The sequence below is a fragment of the Parambassis ranga genome, chromosome 14 (assembly GCF_900634625.1).
Source record: "Parambassis ranga chromosome 14, fParRan2.1, whole genome shotgun sequence".
Classification (NCBI taxonomy): domain Eukaryota; kingdom Metazoa; phylum Chordata; class Actinopteri; family Ambassidae; genus Parambassis; species Parambassis ranga.
In genome coordinates this window covers 12,675,961-12,695,525 of record NC_041034.1, presented here as the reverse complement: position 1 = coordinate 12,695,525, position 19,565 = coordinate 12,675,961, and the positions used below count along the sequence as shown (strand labels likewise).

The window sequence follows — 19,565 nt, the reverse complement described above, 5'->3', positions numbered from 1 at the left end:
TAATTGTCCATCTAATTTATAATTATACTACTAAGCCTTTAAAAACAGAATGCAATTAAAGGTGTTTGCTGTTTTTTGTTTAAATATAAATATAAATTTAATATAAATACTGTTAATACATTCTAAATGGCATAAAGAGTGATTTGATGTTTCACAAATGATGCAATTAAAAAATGCAGACACAATTAAAATGTATTTCATGCATTACTATTGCAATGAAATATACATCTAAATGTATCACATCACTTTATATAGGCTTTAACTGGGCTAGCTGGCTAGCTGAGCTATAGTGTGAGATCTAGAAGGCATTCCTTTGCATTATCTATGAACAAGTGTAATTATCAGCCTGATGGTCAAGTTTCAGGGTGAAAAATGCTCCCCTCTTCCTAGCAGTGCAGCAGCCATTTGAAGAGAAAAGCCATCCAAAATGATACTCTCAGGGTTAAAAGTCTAAGGTACCCACAGGTCACAGGCCTAATGGTTAAACAGACTCTGTGGAGAAGAAGATAACAGTTCATCTCACTCCCACATGTAGCTGCAGGCTGTACTTTACAAATCCAGCATGCTGTGGACGGGTTAATTTAGGAAAACTGTCCAAACATATCATGAACTTTGTGATATTTTGCAGATGACCAACTCACTGTCAGTAGACTCTATCATCAAGACTAATTGATGTAACACACACCCACAGCTACACCCGCCGCAGCTGAAAGACACAAGCCTGCTTTATTCATGATTTTATCCAGTGTTGCCTCTAATTATATGGAGGCAGTGTACACCGCACAGATAATGGATGTTACTGAGGTCAGATAAGAACAGCTACATTAATCATTTCTTATTGTACTGGCTGTTCACAAACATTAAAAAAACACATCTGCATTTTTAATCAAATGCGTGTGTTTTTGTTCAGGATGAGGCAAACGCTGTCGTCTGAGCACCGCCTTATGAATTAAATCATTATTGAAAACATCCCTGCTTGTATTTAATAGTGATGAAATGAATCAGCTTGGTAATACTTTGCCTCATACAGAGAGATGGCAGGCCAACGTGGCACCCAGAGTTATTGTTGTTTTACTCCAGGCCAATATAAAAGACTGATTTATACACTGACATATGTGAGGTGGCATTATTTCACCAATAAATATGATTATAGTTTACTCCACAAATCAAACATGCCATTCTTTTTTTTCTGATGCTGCTATAAAAGGACCTTGTAACATTCAGTTGGGTTGCTTCCATTTAAGAATAAAAATAATTCATTCCTTGTGGAGCCATTTCTGATGAGGAAAGCAGACCCATCCCAGCCAGCCGCATGTGGTTGGGGAAAAACTTACGTGGTCTGTGGCAAACAGGGGCAGTCCATTATGTAACGATTCATCTAACACTTACCATCTGCTTGAATTTGTATCACTTATGTCTTACTCAGTGACTACTCCTCTGTCTGTAAATTGCTCATATTGCACAATTTTTGTTCTAATTAGGCAAGGTTTGTGTCTGGTTTTCCATTGTGTGAGATATGAAAATAACACACACATCCTGGGTGGATGTGCAGCTCCCTCTTTCCTCTCACCTTTACTAGGTATATGGACATAACATGTTTTAAAACCCAAATATGCAAGTGGAAAAAGTGAGCAAACATCTACCAACAACAAAATTCATCAATTACTTTGAAGGTGGCTGAAGTATTGGGTGCCGAGTTTTATATGAAGAGCTTTAAAACACATGTTGTCACGTCATTTCTGAGCAACTGCAGGAACAAACTTCTCTGAGGAAAACAAATGTCCAGAACCAAATGTCAAGAGAGGGTGAGTAACCAAAGAATGAGTGAAGGATTTACTGGAAATATACATGACATCACATAAAATAATGCACCTTGCACTATATATCACTAACACAAGTGATAACATGATTCAGAGGAACAAGCCTGACGAAGAGCTTCATCAGAACTGTTTCAGTACAGAACAGTGTCATCGTGTCGCGTTCCTTCTGCAGCACAAGCTGAAAAGCAGAGAGACGATGTGAAGCCACATCTGTCCCATAAAGATTCTCTTCAACAGAACAATTCATTCTTTTCTTGGAGGAGATTTGACTTCAGTGGCATCTTGGATCAATTACCACAGTTTATTTTTTTCTCAGTTTTTATAGAAAGAACTTACCAATACAAATAATGCTCAGAACAAGTCCAGTCTGGACAGCTGCACATTCCTTTCAGCTAGCATTTTAGGCTACGTCATACATTTTATTTAGGTGACAGGTTAGGTGGCTAAGAAGGATGTGATAGATTGTCTGGAGCCACTGATTTATGTCTAGGATGACACACGTCAATGAATCAAAATACTGACACAGTGAATCCACAATCCTGTTTAATTCTCATCACCCCTATAAGGAAAAAAAACAATGCTCATTAACAAGTGAGACACGCTCTGAATAATCTACCCGGCATGAAGGAATGTGACCACATGTGGTCCACTTCATCAGAATTAAATAGCAGTGATGTAACTAATAACAGAGTGTAGTAATACCACTCAAAGCAGGCACTGTTATCATTTAGTAAAGAGGGAGGTGGAGCTGGGGCAGAAGGACTGGGAATGAGGAAGGAGGGGGGGTTTGGGAGGGCAGAAAGAAGGAGGTGATTGTTGAGAAGCGGGGATACATATAAAAGGGGGAGAGAGTAAGAAAGGGACCCAAACAAGGAGAACGGAGCGCACATTGATACAGATTACACACTCCTGTGAGCGATAGGTAAGTTCATATTTTCATTGTTTTACACAATTTTAGTCTTCATGCAAGTGAAAAGCTGTGGTGAAAACAAAGCAGTAAATAAGTATTCAGTGAGGGCTCCTGCTCTGCTTTCAGCCCATTTTAATGCAGTCTTATCTTGGGCGAGTTTTGAATGAGCTTCATTGTCATTTCCACATGCATGTGGACCACAGAGGTGCGATTGCAGAGATTCTTGTGGAAATCGCACAGGCAGCTTTCCTGTAACTGGATCCAGCTGACAGGGCTGTGCTGTGTCTTGGGTGTGTAGGCATTTGGACCTGTTGTGCAATACCGCCTGGAATGTTGAATTAGACTGAAGTACCTCCAAAAGTTAACAAAGTGGGATTAGTGCAAGGGTTTGTGTACACTATACTATAAATCACTGGTAAACATGCCACACAGTATTAGAGTTAAAGTAGGTAAATGTCCAGAGTTTGTCATTTGATTAATCAACAGTCAATGCAGTGCGTTCCAGTTAAGGGTTTTTTTTTGTTGTTGTTGTTTTCAGTAAGTAAAGCTAGGCCCATATTTATGTAATTTGTTTCATCCAGCACAAGCCCTTCTCTTTGCAGTCATAACAGATGCAGAGTCAGGGGAGAAATAAAACAGCGTGTCCACATTCAGGCTCTTTCACACAAGACAAAAAGCTGGCACACTGCATTTACACATCACTACAGACCCAGGGGGCCGATTCTGTTCATTATATGCAAGAAACTGATTTTTCCACTTTTCATGATCTGCAGTGAGATGGCAGCCGCCTGGGACCTTTCCTTCCCCCTCATAATCATATGCCTGGTTTTCATCAGAAGTTACTGTTCCTTGCCTACAGCATCACAAGACGCAGAGGTTTATTCCATGAGACCTCTCAGACCACGAAGGCTCTCGACTGAGTCCCTCAATCTTCCCTCAGATGACTACTATGATGATGTGGATACTGTCTCCCCTGTTATACCCATCAGAGTGTCCCCAAATGAGCAGACCTTTAAGCCATGTGACTACAGTCCCTGTACCGAGGGTCAGACCCCCTGTCCTAAGTTATCAGCTGCCACCGGCTGCTTGTGTCCAGGATTCACTTTGCATGATACACCACCAGAGGCGCCCAACCTAAGATCTGTGTCCTGGAACGGGTCAGATGTTGTACTGCAGTGGTGTGCACCCTATTCACATGTCATAGCCTATGTTGTGACTGTCGGTGGACAAGAGAGGCAGGCATTCAGGGAGGACAAAAGGAGTGGTGCTGTGGGCGCCATAGACCACATATCACAGGTCTGTATAGTGGCTGTGAATGAGGCTGGACCGAGCGACGGAACCTGCATGATGTACCAGCCCAAAGGCAACAGGCTGCCCCTGACAGCAGGCCTCATCGGAGGAGCCCTGGGCCTCCTGCTGCTCGTCTTGCTGGCAGTGCTGCTGTGGAGGCACAGGAGACAAAGGAAATATGAGGCAAGCATCTCCATGCACAGCGCAGCCGAGTCGCAGTGAACAGAAACGTCTGCTGGACACTCAGAGATAAGACTCTGTCCCATGAGACTCTTTAGTCTTACTGCAGTTAATTAACTGTGACTAAATCAGAAGATCTCCTCAGACATTTTCTGCACCAAGAGACTTTCAAAAAACAGGAGGAAACAGGGTTAATCATTTCAGATAAATACATCCAACTGATCAGATTTATTACCTAACTCCAGCTGCAACACTGTGGTGAGTTCAAGGGAGTTGCAAAATGTAGGGATTTCCAGCATCTACTTCTAAAGTGTGCAGGAAAAAAAAGGTCAAAAACAAAAGGAACTTAGGTGTGCCCTCTGTAACCTCAGACTATGAAGAATTTTCATTTTGAAGAAAGGACCGAAACACTGGCACAATCCAAAATCCTCAAAGCAGCAGCTTTAGTGATTTAAACAGAAGGCAAAGAAATATTTATACTGTATCATTAATCAAATGAAATTTAAAATTAAGGAAACAAGAACATTGATATAATGTGAATTCTCATTCTTGCATGTGAACAAAGAATAGCTGCCAGCACCTTAAGGAGTAGAACGAGAATAGTGATACAGCTTGTGTGACTCTGAGCTCTCACAGTGATTATGCAGAAAACTGGACGTCAATAACCTTCGAGTTAATTGAAAAAATTAATAACGTCAGTCTTTTTTGCAGTTCTCAAGGAGCGTGGGTTTAATCACTGTGATTTGTTCTGACATTCGTTGCCCCTCCGGAACATTTGCCAGGATGCTTATGCCTCATGACTAAGTGTGTACATGTAGGTGGAGACTCTGTTGGAAATAAGCATGGTACATTTTCAAATGTTGACTCCATCTCCCTCAGGCCAGGAACTTATCACTCACCCTTACATATATGATTTCAATAGAGTTTAGTTGTTGACATCAACACATGCTGTTAAATGAACAAAGCGAGCCTCTCTGTGAGAGGTCCTGTTTTATTGTATTTAAGTGTGAAAGGATTGTGGTATTATGCATTTTGTATCATTTATAATGATGACAACCATTCAGACTGGATCTATTGTGTGTGTGTTAAAGAGAAGCTTAAAGTGAAATAAAACCTTGGATGTTTTTTGCACCCTTGGGTCAGTGTCAGTGTGTTTTTTCCATCTGTCTTACAGGCAGAAGTTGTGTCAGTGTGCTGGATGAGCACCACAGTACGGCCCTGTTTTTCCAGCTGTCATACAATAGCCTTTTCAGCGGATATGGATTTTTGTGGGACTTGTCTCATCCCAGCTCAGATTTCAAGCCATGCAGAAATGGAGCTGCTGAGAAGCTTCAGGCTCTTTTTTTTTTTTGCTATGATGAGGAAGAAGAAAGTCCAATATTTTAATCCTCCCAGTTTATCTCATGTTCAAGCCTCCATCTGCATGTCTCCCAGCCATGTTATAATTCCTTTTTGCTCCGACTGCTGTCACAGAGTTGTTCTTGTGCTCTTGGCGTCTTTCTTATTCCAACTGCACATCGTAGAGTGCTGTATAGAAGTCATCTAACAGTTGTAATTTAGGAACATAACAGTCTGTTCATTTCTGAGGCAGAAATGGCCTCAAGAGGCGCCTTTTATGACGTGTATTACAGCCACTTTTCAACTGGGATGGACAGCTTGGTGAATGAAATGGTACCATTTGAGCAGAGCTCGGAACTGACTTGAAGACCGAGACACTTATAAGTGGAGAATACTTACACAAAATACACATGTTTGCTATATATATATATATATATATATATATATATATATATATATATATATATATATATATATATATATATATATATATACATATATATATGTATATATATATATATACATATATATATGTGAATTGCTATTCAAATTTTAAAATGTTTTTCTGAAATGTGAACAGATGACCGATTAATAAATAAAATCTATGACATTCAACAGACATCAGCCACACAGGACACACAGACTCATATCATCTGCTGATCATTTGATGATGCAGATTTCTGTCTGCATATTCTGTGCTCCTGAAGAATGACTCTCTTGTGTTTTGCATAGGAAAAAAAATCCTCTTTTGTTAAAGCTGGATAAACCATCCAGACAGACAGTGCCTCCTACCAGGTTTTGAAGGAATACAGTTTATTTATGGGGAAAACAGATGCGGGGTGCTTATTTTTCAGTTTTATTGAACTTTAATTTCCAGCATCTTAAGTGAAGGATAAAGCAAAGAGGAGTCACATGATGTGGCCGTTTTGTTATTTTGTTTGTGTGTGACGGCAGGTGGATTTTGCAACAAGGTCAGTAGCAGTGGTTTTTGTCAGCAGGCTACTTCTCACTCAGGACGAGTCATGTTGAATCATTGCTCTCTCATTCAAACTTCTGCTGACTCATTTTACTTTTCTGGTAAAGAGGTCACTTGTGGGGCAGTGAATCACGTCAAACCATGGTGAAATGTAATAGTTAACAGTGTGTGTCTGTTCTTTTCTGCCACCTCCTTTTACAGCCTGAATAACAGTGATTGTGCCTGTGAACTGATGTGTGACGTTTTGATTTCGGTTAATGAAGTTTGGGATTTTACCTCCAGGTGTTGCTTAACGTTATGAGGGTAAAGATGCTGAGAAATGACTCACTGCTACGTGAGCATGAAAAAAATGTCACGCACATCCTGAAGGAGACGTGATACTTTTCAAAACATGGACTAAGTAATCCAAGACGTTATCTTCGGATTTCAGCACACAAGACAAGTCAAGTGGGAAAAAGAATTCTTATCAGAGCAAAATTCCTGAATGTCACAGTGCACAAAAAGAACCTTTGAAATGAAAGCAGCCATTTCTAACACTGGTAGTGAAATAGATAGATTTAGATAGATAGACTTCATCTGGGCAGTATTTTAAGTATGAAAATAATATTTTTAAATCTAAAATGGATCTATTGTGCAACAAAAGCACATCTCATCTTTGTTTTATCTCTATTCTCACCTATGGAAAAGGTACAGGATATAATATAACTTTAGCACACAATAAAAAAGAATGAGGAGGATGAGATGCTAAAATCGACATTAAAATAATGGAATAATTAAAATGATGGAATTAAAGACGGATAACTGACAAACTAATTTGAACCTTTTCTTTCTTTTTCTTTTCTTTGTGGCAGCTTTGGAAAGTGATTTTTCTCATTATTTTGTCCTCCCCTCCTGCGTTGATTATTTCACTTCTAGACTGATTATATTTCCATGGCAGCAGCTCAGGCTTTAAGAGGCTTTTCTGCAGTGAAAAATAATCGTAGGTTGTAATATCATGTTCACCTCATAAAATTACACTAGTACCTATTCAAAAGCTGTCATTCATATTCATGCAATTAATTTTTCATGAAAAAAATCATTTACATTTGGCGCTGGCTGAAATAAAACTGTATTTATTATTATTATTATCAGTAACCCACCAGCAGGGGCACTAATGGCTGCTTCCTGTGCCCGCTGGGGTCAGCTTTTACAAGGCATAAAATGCTCAAAGTAGGTCAGGCATCCATCAGAGCCCATTATTGGAAGTAGACCATCCTCTATACACAGTGCCAGAACACACACTGATTTGATTTAAACATACAAAGGTTCCCACTTAAGAATTCTGCAGACTTTGCGATGACTGAAACTGAAAATGATGTCAATAAAAAACAAGCTAGGTGCAGTGTAGATTTTTTTTTAAACATGGAGGACCATGTGGTTGAACCTCGGGGTCTCAGTGGGTGGCTGTAAACTGATCCCCCTTCCTCTGCGGGCATCTCATCCTGTTTACTCCTGTGTCTGTCTGTCTTGGCTTAAACCACGTCTCTGTAAATAAAAAGATTAACTTCTGTCTCCAAGTGTGAGTCTGATGTCACTGCCAGGAGGATCAGGGTTTATGTAAATGCAGCAGAGCGTATGTTAGGTTCTTTTTTTTCTGGCATCAACATCTCAGACAAAAAAATAAGACAAGAATTGAATCATTTGGACAGCTTCACAAACAGGTTCAGAGCTGCTTTCTCTTGTTTTCACTAGAACCACTAGGGGTCATTATTGTAAAGAGCAGAGTAGGAATTAAAAGTCACCTCTGGCATGCTCTCAGTGATAATGTGCTGGAAATGGAAATGAGTTGTTCTAATGGGGAGGAAAATGAGTTTGCAGTGGTAATCAGTTCTACCACATTTGTGCATCACAGGGGAGTTTGAGGAGAAGAGTTTGTGTTTGTAAAGATGGCTAAACATCAGCTTTGTGTCATTTCATTCACTGCTTTAAAGGCAAGTCAGCGCTTCCTTCTAAACTCCCCGGGATAGATTTTCAAGAGCGTTTCATAAAGGAGAGGAGGAGGAAATCTTTCCCTTTTTTCCCCCCCTTTACAATATTTTCTTGTATGAAGAGCTGTGGTAACTATGGCAACCTGGCATTATACAGGACAGGAGCTGAGGAGGGTGAAACTGAGCTCAGCTTGGAGAGGAGAGTTATCAATCACTTTGGCATCGGCGCTGTCACAAACACAAACACACACACACACATTATGGCAAAGTTGCTCCTTTACTCTCCACAGGCCAGGAATCATGACATTCATCAGAGACAACAACAACAACGCACTCCAGCGTGTCCAGCTTCTCCTGCAGTGCCAGTGGATGCCTGTGTAACGGTAAGATAAGTTCATAACATTTCTTTATAGATACTCTGCTGTGAATTAATTACACCACATTATAAATTACACATTTCATCTTTTTGACTGTTTGTTGCTTCATTTCAATAACTGCTTTTATGTGCAATATTTGATCATTTTAACACAGACTAGAGATTTAATACAAATTGATGAAGCTGATATTCTCCCATAAAGAACTGTTGTAGCTCTTAGAATAGCATTCATTCTATAGGGGGCCATTTTTCCTAAAATAAAAAAAATTCCTAAAATAGGATTTCGATTGCAGAACTTTAATGTCATTTGAAACATCTCACTGTTTCTCCCACTATTGGTATCTAATCCTTCAGTTCTGCTTATCTTTGTTTAATAAAAAGACTCATTATAAACACGCTGAATAAATGTCAGTGTAGAAATATTGGCTGACAAGTACTAAAAGTGATTGATTTTTCTGTTGATCTCTTCATGAATAAAGGGCAGAATCCTGTGCAGAGTTTGAGCCATGTGATTGATTTCAGAGGTATTTAAAGGACATGCAGGGAAGATGTCATCATTAGGATACAGAATATTTCTTATGATTGGAGGACATGCCCTGCATATAGTTTATAAATAATACATGCACGGATTACTAGAACAACTCCATCTTACATTAGTCTATATCTGGCTGCTGAGTCTGAAAAAGAGTTGAGTCCAAGCTCAGGTGCTGTCAGCCGAATCCCTCACACTGCAGGAAACCTGGAGGGACGTGAAGCCGGAGCTGTATTTAACCCTGTGAGGTCAAGCAGTTTTTCCCAGAGTGACTGAACTGTTCCAATTCCGCAGAGGAAGTGGTTCTAAATGCGCTTTGTCATTCTTGTAAATAAAAAGTAAATTGACTTTTAATAGAGTAATAAGATGTTTTTGTAGCCTGGGAGGAGAATCTCACTGCTCTCAGTGTGCAAACTGCAACATCCTGTCTGCACTTACCAAGATTTATATTCTTTACCCCTCTCCTTTTCATTGTCAGGGGGGCATTGGAGCATATCCCAGCATGCATCGGGTTGAAGGTAGAGAGACAACTTCGACAGGCTTCCTGTCCATCAAGTCTCCAATCTACTTTGTGCTGTGAGGCCTGCAAAATAAATAAATAAATAAATAAAGTGGCAGAAGTCTCTTCTATCAGTATCACATCATAATGACACTAAGGGATTTTATTTCTTTCTTTTTTTTTTTTACTATTTATACACATCACATCCTGTATTTAGGCCATGCACGTGAGGGATAAACAAGAGAAATGTGCACACAAATATGAGATACAAGTGAGGCATAAAGTAAAATTTAGGACTGATGCGTGGCCAGATGTTCAACAACAAAACAAATCCCAATTAGGCCTACCCCTCCCTCCCAACTCCACTGCAGCCGGGGCAGGAACAAGCTCTGGAACAAGAGATGAATCAGGGACAGATTATTCAGGACACAGTCACCAGGGGATAGAGAGCTCAGGAAGAGAGCAAGGACTTGACCTTTTCTGAATATTCATGACGGGGGAGAGGAGAGAGATGTAAACTGTTTTTGAGACCTAAAACCTTTGTGGGAGTTTAATAACAGAAGGCAGCTTGTGATTCAGAGCAAAAAATAAATACATCTAGCCAGAGTGACATCAGGATATCTTGGCTGTCTGCCAGCCAGAAGGATCAATAGCCATTAACACCATCATGCATGCAGTCAGAGGACAGCAGGGATCTGTGGCTCTGCAGACTATTTCATCATGATGGGAGGTGGATTGAAGCTTTAGTTACAGTAAAAGCATCAGCGCTCCTGGCTGCTGAGAGCGATGCTTTCTGACTGACAATGTCATCACTGTTGTGTGTATGTAAACACATTCTGCAGCCTGGAGAATCTAGGTCATTTTCGGGCTGGGATGAGATGAGGAGTAGTCTGGAGACACACACACAACAAACCACAAATGTGTGCTGTACTCATGTGTCAAGTGTCAGGCCATAATCCACACGCTCCGCTTTTTATCTGCTTCATGAATCAGGTGAACATGCCTCCAGTGGTGATGAAATCTACCGAGAAACACAGGTAGTGAAGCGGAGGAGGGAGGGAGGGAGGGAGGGAGGGAGGGAGGGAGGGGGGGGTACGTTTGTAATTTCTTGCTCCAGTTCTCTTTGCTTTTGCACTGAGGACACAGTGTTCATTAATATCCAAGCCTTTCAGTCTTTAGGATACACAAAGCTCTGCATCATGTAATATTGACACTAGCTCACGTAAACACAAGGCACCAATGTGGCAGGAATTACACAGAGGATCTGGAACATCATGTGCTGCTGCACTGCAACGGAGATGATATGCTGAGGTTCTCTGCATAAAGAATCCTCATGAAAGGCATTTAAGCATCAATGCCATGTATAGCAAATTTCTTTGAACACATTTAAAAAGAAAATCTAATTAAACAATGTAAGAAAGCAGCAGAGTGCCACTGTAAGGCAGAGCAGACTGCACTCTTGTCTGGTTTGACAGCTGGAACAATGGTCTGATGCAGAGGGGTGGGCATCATGGGTAAAATCCTCCATTGTGGTTTAAGTCTTTTTATACTATGATACCAATGCATGAAGGGATTAATGGAAAATCTTTTTTGTAGTCGGGCGGCTGGGTCATTTTACAGATGGAATTAACCCTACAAACATATTTCACATCGGACATGTATGTTATAAACCACATTGTAACAGTGAGTTTTTAAAGATTATCCTCTGGGGATCGCAAATGTTACCAAAACATAGTGGTCATGATATCATGTATTATGTTCAGGACATATATGTCCAGATATCATAAGGTTAATGTGGTGGACCAACAAAATGACATTAAACTCTACCACAAGCACAGCTTTATTATATAAAATATGCTCTTAATCTGCCCTGAATCCACAGTTTTCATAAGTATATAGCTATCACTGTATAACAATGGCACCAAATTCCTACTTTTACCATCTCACCGCTCATGCGTGTCGTTTAGTTAATTCGAGCTCACAAGTTTTTATGTGTTTATTCACTGATTTTCCATTAAAGGATTACAAACTGACTATTTTTAAAACTGGAAGAATCATGCAGACAGTCCCATCAAAAAGGACTTAACAATAAGCTCCTGCACAAAGTAGAGCTTTAGAAAATGTCACAAAAAAAAAAATGGTATTAACAAGGCACTTCTCAGAACAGCACGACATGGCTGAATAAAACAAAACAAAGACTGCTCTGTAATACAAGCTGAAAATACACATTTTGGTCCAGAGCAAAAATTACAGGTGAATCAAAAAAAGGCACCTAAACATCATGAATTCAAAACATGCGACGTTAAATGACCTGATCACAGCTGAGATGTTGTTGCTATGAACAACAGATGAACTGACTTTAAAATACAAAATCAGGAGCAACACTGGAGCAGCAGCATCAACTCATTAAAAGGATATAATGAGAATATAATGAGAGTTTAAAGCTCCAGACCAAACTCACCTGATGATTACACAAACCTTTTGTTCCTGGTAACAGCGTGAAGCAGTCAGCTCGGACACCATATGCTGCTATTAAGGCTTTAATCGTCCCGGAACAGGTGGGCAGATTGTGGGTGACACTACCGTCTGTCTTGATGGCAGAAGGAGACGCAACAGCGGTGGAAAGGGCCAGTTTCCACCTAACACTCGTCAGCAGCAGGTTTACATCACCGGGAGGCAGATTCCTTTACCGGAGATTCAGTACATAGATCCAAATAAAAACTTTAAAACTTGATAAAACATTCTAGTAGCAAGGCTGAGGAGGGGAGCAACACTACCCACAGAGTCTGTGGGCAGAAACCTAGGATGCTCCAGATAACAAAACTTAAAAACAATCCACAGTCCTAGGACAAAAAAAGAATTATTTAAGTAGGGTAACTATAATAGCCACCTCTGTATTGTGGGAAAGACTAACTTACTTTAGCTCCAAATAAAAATCTTGATTTCATTTTTAGTGGTTTTCATAAGTCTGCTGAAGACAGTAATGACAACAACATTTAATTAATTTCAAAATCATGTTTATTAAATTTAGAAAACACCATTTTGTTAACAGTTTCATATCAATAGCAGGAAAGAACTGAAACTGTATGAGAGACATAGGTGGGGCCGGGGCCAACCCCTGAGATTAAAAACCATTGGAGCTTATCCGTCCCTACGCTCCTGCTCTCCGGGGTCACCTGCATCTAACCTGGCATAGACTAGAAGAGAGAGAGTCAGTGTGGTAGTCACCATCTCAAGGTGGAACACCGAAAGAAATGAGACGTAAGAAAACTGTAGACATCAGGTAGAAAAGTTGATTTGCAAAGTCACTTTTCAAGTCAAGGTATTTCCTGCCAAAATATACCGAGTATGCAACATTAACATGTAATTAGGTTGCCAAACCATGTCGGTATGTGGGTTTCATCACTCAGGGAGGGGTTTCTGCACAGCTTCAGGGGATGGGGGGCATATTAAGGGATGCAGTACAGATGTTGTCCGTAGATGAAGAAGTGCAAACAATGTCTATAAGGAGTGTTTGTTGAGGGGTGTTGTGTTGGGAAGGGGTTATGGGGGTATGAGCAAAACAGGGCTCCCCCCCTTTACTCATCAAGGTGCTGAAAGGGGCGACTCTCTGGAGGGTGAGCCCGAGATATCCTCTGGGGGAAAAACTGTGAGTGTGCAGGCTCGGATGCCGCCCAGCGATTCGGGCAAGTCGAACACTTTGTGCCATTCGTCTTTCTCGGGGTCGTACTTTTGTACTATTTCCACCATGCACCGATTGTTCCATGAGTAACCCCCCACCACATAAATCTTATTCTCAAACACGGCCACGCCAACGTCACTCTGACCTCGCAACATGGCAGCGATAGGAGTCCATAAGTCCAGAGCAGGGGAGTAGTATTCGCAGCTGAGCACATCGTCATAATCGCTGGTACCCCGGAAGTGATTGCCTCCAATCACATAAAGGCGGTCGCCCACTGTGCACATGCAGTGCAGGCCACGCACTGTTGTCATTGGTGCTTTGTGGGTCCATTTATCTGCATCAGGGTCAAAGCACATCAGCTCCTTCTGAAAAGTGTCATGAGTGATTCCCCCTGCGACAAGAAGAAAAAGAGCACAGGAATTAGCCTCAACACTTATCATCTGGGGGGAGAAAAACACTTTGTGAACTTGTCAATCAGATGACTCATTTGATCATGTCAACCAACATCCTTTACTTATCTAGGCCATGAGGTGCACCGGCCATATTACTGGGGATGGTCATATTTTAAAAGAAACTTTCCTCGATCCCCTCCTTCTCAGACTGAACAACTATTACTCAGGTTAAACACTAATTGTATAAACTAGTAGTCTCCTTACTACCGAGTGAAATAATGCTGATGAGGAGCACTCATTACAAAGCGGAACACCATTACAAAGCATCCGCATGCACACACACACACAAACAGACTGTAGACGCCGGGACAGAAAAAAGCTGAGGGAAAGTCGGAAGGGAAAAAAAAAACAGGACATGTCTACAGGGAAGGCTTAAAATAAAGAGGAACACAATCCCAGCATGCATTTGGGTGGGAGCCAGCCCACCCCTCCCCCTCAGGCAAAGTGACTAGGAGCAAATGCAGTAAAGATTTGCAGAGCATGCCGAATAGAAGCAGGATCCCGCTTTTGCTGCTGCCCAGTGATCGTGTGCTCGGTTTTATTGTCGAGGTCTAAGCTGTCTATTCAGCTGCCATGACTCAGATCTGTGATGCTGCACCTCCTTAACTGATCAGATTCAGAGATAGCAGACTATCCATTTTCCTCATCCAAGCAGTCCATGGAGCAAGTCTGCTATTTAAATCCTGACAAGAGAACAGTGCTGGGGTCAGAACCGGGTTCTCGTAATTCCTCTCAGGGGGCTCTGCTGCTATTTTGATTCAGTTTGAGGGCTTTGGACTTTCCTTGATACAACGATGTCTGATCGGTATCCCAGTATCTCAATGGCTAATCAGTGACATTAGTGAGAAACTAAGAGCGGACAAGGTTCTGCCAAATTGATCCCCTCCGGAGAAAGAAGGGCTAAAAGTCTTTGGCCTTCCATAGACAGCACAGGACAGACTGTTATTATTTGTACTCTCCCTTCTGTCCATGCTAAGCCATATAGATGTGAGATGTAAAGGTAATACAGGGAGGTGAGAAAGAAGGGGGCCTTAGCAGCAAAAAATAACCCATAGTGATTATGTGTCTAAACAAGAGAGTGTACTACTAATGATCAGCTGGGCTCTGATGTTGAATCCCTTAAGGAAGACACACCCAATCTACAGTAGGTATCGATCAGTTGAACTTTACAACAGCCAGGAACATATAGATCGACATCAACATACAGGCTGCTCCAAGCAGATGATGAAAGCAACTGAAAGTGCTACACAGGGCATAAATTTCACACTCGAATGAAATGGCAGGGGAGATTTACTGCAGTCAAGCAAAGTGTAAATAGTGTGTGACTTCAAACACAGTCTTAGCTAATACTCAGTATGACCTGTTATGTCGAATACGTGCAATATTTTAAGAATAATTAGGTATGGAGGAGACTGGCGGGCATTGAAGATCATCACCCTGCCCGCAGGGTCGGCGACAAGCACCAGACTTGAAAAACACGTCCGGCAAAGATGTGTGAGAGGAATGATTTGTGTACCTTTTTTTGTGTCTTTTTATATAGAGATATACACATACCTAGGAGTCGCCTATTCCAGAATGGTTCTAAATAGATACACTGGCTGATATAAATATAATGCTGTAAAGAAATATCTGATAATTTCTTTGGATTATCTGATAAGGTTGTGGTCTACAGTGGAAAAAGAAGAGTTAGACAGCTCTCACTACACATGTTTAATACCCGTTTGTCTAATTTTGTACCTGAGACAACTACCTCTACCTCAGGATGAGGAAGGAGCTCAGTGGTTGCACTAACTGAGGCACAACACTTGAAGCTCCACAGTTGCTGGTCTAAATCTGTACATGTAGAAATATACTGAGAAATAAATGTGCTGGGCATTATAAAACTGAGAGCACAATCCTAATAAATTATACAATAATCAACTGTTCCTGATGAGAGCCAAGTCTAAATGACAAAATAAAGTCTCATAAATAAGGCTGAATAGCAGGGGCGTGTGGCTCTGTGCTGGTTAATGCTCATGTCTGAACTCTGCCACACCACTTGAGCTGTGATGGTCTGTGGGCTGAATGCATTTGTCAGGTTCATCCAGCTGACAGAATACCTTCAGACAGCACAGCAGCACAGCCAGAGAATGTGACCTGATGTGCTGTGACAGATAGACACACAACTGCACTTCAGCATGGGTCACCTTGCACAGCAAGGCTGTAACCCCAGAGACTGTGGGTGCTACAGTGGGGCCTCCATACAACAAATGTGCTCTAATGGGTAATGCTTGTGTACCTGTACCATTTGCATCAAAGGCACTTTAAAGCATGTTTTCATAGGCAGCTGTCTGTTTTTTTCTTGTCATATAACTCACAGCTGAATTCACAAAACTGCATGATTTGTTTTATCCTGTAAAAAAATGTTAAGACAGTTTTTGTTGAAACGTTTTTTTCCTCACACATGCAGCATTTTTAGCTGCTGCAGGTGCAAAGCCTGTTAGTGTCACAGCTCAACCGGCTGTTAGCAAAAAAACAGACTGCTGAGCTGCTTGTGCGTGTTTCACTGAAATCAACAAGAAGAAGATCCATTAGGTCATCACACAGAGAGAGCAATACATCCCACCATGTGCTGCAGAGTACAGCCAGAGGCAAAAAAAAAAAAAAAAAAAAAAAAAAAAAAAAAAAAAAAAGACACAGCTGGATACCAGTAGATTAGCTCTGGTCATGCCCATTATGTTTCAGTTTATTTTAGTAAAAAGTGTCTAGATTGTAATAATAATGCAATGTTCTTATCCTGGATAAGTAAAATATTATCTAACAAAAATGGTTAAAACTGAAAACTGAACTAACTGGAGGTAGTTCTTAATGTTTTCCAGCACCGAAAACATTGGAATAAAAAAAAAAAAAACTGACAAAGAAAACATAAGATAACATAAGATAACTGGAACTAATATGATAGATAATGTGTGCATGTAGAACACCACAACATTAACAAAGCTTTGCAGATCTGTGGATTATGGAATTAAATTCACTGCTTGCATGCACGGTGATCAAAGTCGGGGGCTGTGCTGTATCCAGTTAACAGAGTGTAAGCTGCTCACATCACAAATAAGCTTAATATTGCTGCTAAAAAGCATTCAATAATTCAGTCTCCCAGGTGATATTGTGAGTGCGGTGGTGCACACGTTAATGCCTTATAATTCATTAAGGTTTAATACATGACTGTATTAACTTCCTCATGGAAATGTATTGGTGAGATTCCTGTACCCTTTGTTGGTGTATATATGACAGTAAGTCTCTAAAAAGATGGTAGTCTGTTCTGAACTGTGATCCAGATACGAATGTACAGGAGTTTAGAGAGTGCCTTATAACCCTCTGATGGAAACCTACAGGATCTCATTTTCCATGTTGTTAAACATCACAGTTTGTGCCCATGTGTTGCAGGAGGGTGGTACCCATGGCCAGGAGGGATTAACACCATCTCTTCTGTGTAACACCACCTACACAGTCCTTTACTTTGCTCCATCTTTCCCCAATTCCATTCCACCACCAACCTTCCCTGCCTTTGTAGCATCACTCTGGATTAGTCACACTGAGAAACTAGGACTCATCTCCATACCGCAGGATTTGTTTTCAATCGTGCAGAGTGAACAAGACACCTAAAAAAGCAAGTAGTGACTGGCAAGAAGAGCCATCCTGGGGTCCACTGTCGGCCCTAAGCACTGAACCCTCACAGGCTTCAAAAGCATCCTAATCATAGACAGATCAGATATGTAGGAGTGATTTGTAGTACTCCGAGGACTTTACAATACTTAATTATTTAAGGCCAGTCATCACTAATAGTCCCCTGTGTGCACCATGCGTCCAAATATAAATGACAAACGCATAAAAAAAAAACTTTAACATATAGAGTCTGCGATTTCAACCCCTCTGTGCCCCCCTAATTCAAGCAGTAAATACAATGTATTTACAACTTCAAGACATGCAATTGATTTTTTACACTTGCTACACATATACACACCAATGTCACTCCATATTTCACCTAATTATAAACTTACTTATCTCCCTCTAACCACTTACCTGAAATATACATATAGCCACCATACACGGTCCCAGCATGGCCATAATGTGGCTCATTCATTTTGGCAACATACGTCCATTCATTTGTCCTTGGGTTGTAGCACTCCACAGTAGCTTGAAGAAAAAGATGAAAAAAGACTGTATTAGTAGAAAGTAGGTCAAGACACAACTAAGGAGGACAAACAGCAGCAAATGAGGCCTTGGAGGGTCTCAGCGTGGGAGCTAAAACACGGATTTAAATACAGAGTACACATCCCTACAACCCCACCAGCACTCAATTCTCTGACTGCACAGGAAATAAGGAGATTGTTAGATCCTTTATCTTTAAGGCGCCCAAGGGTGGTTTCACAAAAACTGAGAGAAGCAGAACAGGGACACACTGGGATTCATGAGTGATGCTGATAAAAAGCAGCCAGGATCTGTCAACCTGTGGGCTCATTGGGAGGACAGGGTTGTGAGCTGCAGACCAAGCAATGATGTAAAGGTAAAAAAAAAAGCCAAGTCAAAGTGCCTCTACAGCTGTATCTAAACCTGTGGCCAGCAGGGTTCTTTTGTAAAGTGTGAAATATACCATAAAGCAGGGTATGCTGTGGCAACAATGTGATGGTTTCAAATCCACAAACCAATGGGTCACATTGTGGTTCACTTCTACTTTTTCATACAGTATACATACATGCAAGTTTCACAATTAATCATAAGGAGGAGTGTGCTTTTAAGCTGTAGCATTGTTTGTCATCTTCCCTGTATAAAAAGGGCTATTTTGGCACAAGCAAGAAACTCGGATAATATGCAAAATATCTTGTTTTCTCATTGTCGGAGAAAGGAGAATAGGTACTAATGAAAACTGCTAAACTTAAGAATATAACATTTTATGGCTTTTGAAGGTTTTTGGTAAATTCAAAATGAGAGTGAGCCATTCCTGGGCCAGCTGAGGTAATCTCACTAGGGGAGAAATGAGTGAATACCTTGATCTGCTTGCTCAACAACCATCAAAGTGACCTTCAGCAGTGCACAAAGTCTTACATTTGCCTAGTGAAAACAGTACAGGCTTATCAGAAAAAAATATTTGTACTGAACAGACCTACAATGCATGACAAATTTAACTGAAAATGGAACAGATAATAAAAAAAGAAAAGTGTAGGGTTTAAAACTATGTAACATAAAAAATACTGATGGTACCAAAAAATTCTATTAGAGAAAGGGATTGAGGAGAACACACTTAATTAAAAGTTATTTTAGAGCCCTAGAAGTCTCTGCTGAACTGCACATTTTGTTTTTGCAGAGCATATAAACAGCCCATGTATGCCTAAAAGACCAATTAAAGCAAACATGCACAGCTTTCTTTTTACATAATAAAACGTGATACTACTGTGCAAGATCAGTTCACCAACGAACTTACTGCATATTACAGACTACTTCACCCTAAAATCCAAAGATAGCACAGTGGTGAACCAAAGCTTTAAAATAAAATCTCATTGTCT

General features: G+C 40.7%; 2 protein-coding genes across 3 annotated transcripts in view; one reads left to right on the top strand and one right to left on the bottom strand.

The window, feature by feature from the left end:
* Positions 1-2,644: 2,644 nt before the first annotated feature.
* LOC114446739 (leucine-rich repeat neuronal protein 4) lies at positions 2,645-5,318 on the top strand. Its single transcript, XM_028422546.1, has 2 exons — positions 2,645-2,742; positions 3,504-5,318. Exon 2 carries the CDS (start codon positions 3,508-3,510, stop codon positions 4,240-4,242), a length of 735 nt encoding a protein of 244 aa, XP_028278347.1. The 5' UTR covers positions 2,645-2,742; positions 3,504-3,507; the 3' UTR covers positions 4,243-5,318.
* Positions 5,319-12,897: 7,579 nt separating this feature from the next.
* klhl13 (kelch-like family member 13) overlaps positions 12,898-19,565 on the bottom strand; it is a 30,896-nt gene continuing 24,228 nt past the window's right edge. For both annotated transcript variants that reach the window (XM_028421743.1, XM_028421741.1), the window contains 2 exons: positions 18,085-18,198; positions 12,898-13,961 (listed from right to left, as the gene is read on the bottom strand). In XM_028421743.1, the coding sequence (XP_028277544.1) occupies positions 13,474-13,961; positions 18,085-18,198 (602 nt within the window). In that variant the 3' untranslated portion in view covers positions 12,898-13,473. The remainder of the gene's footprint in view (positions 13,962-18,084; positions 18,199-19,565) is intronic.

Bases quoted from the DNA above. Each gene is read 5' to 3' on its own strand.
- LOC114446739 (XM_028422546.1), top strand. From the start codon at position 3,508: ATGGCAGCCGCCTGGGACCTTTCCTTCCCCCTCATAATCATATGCCTG.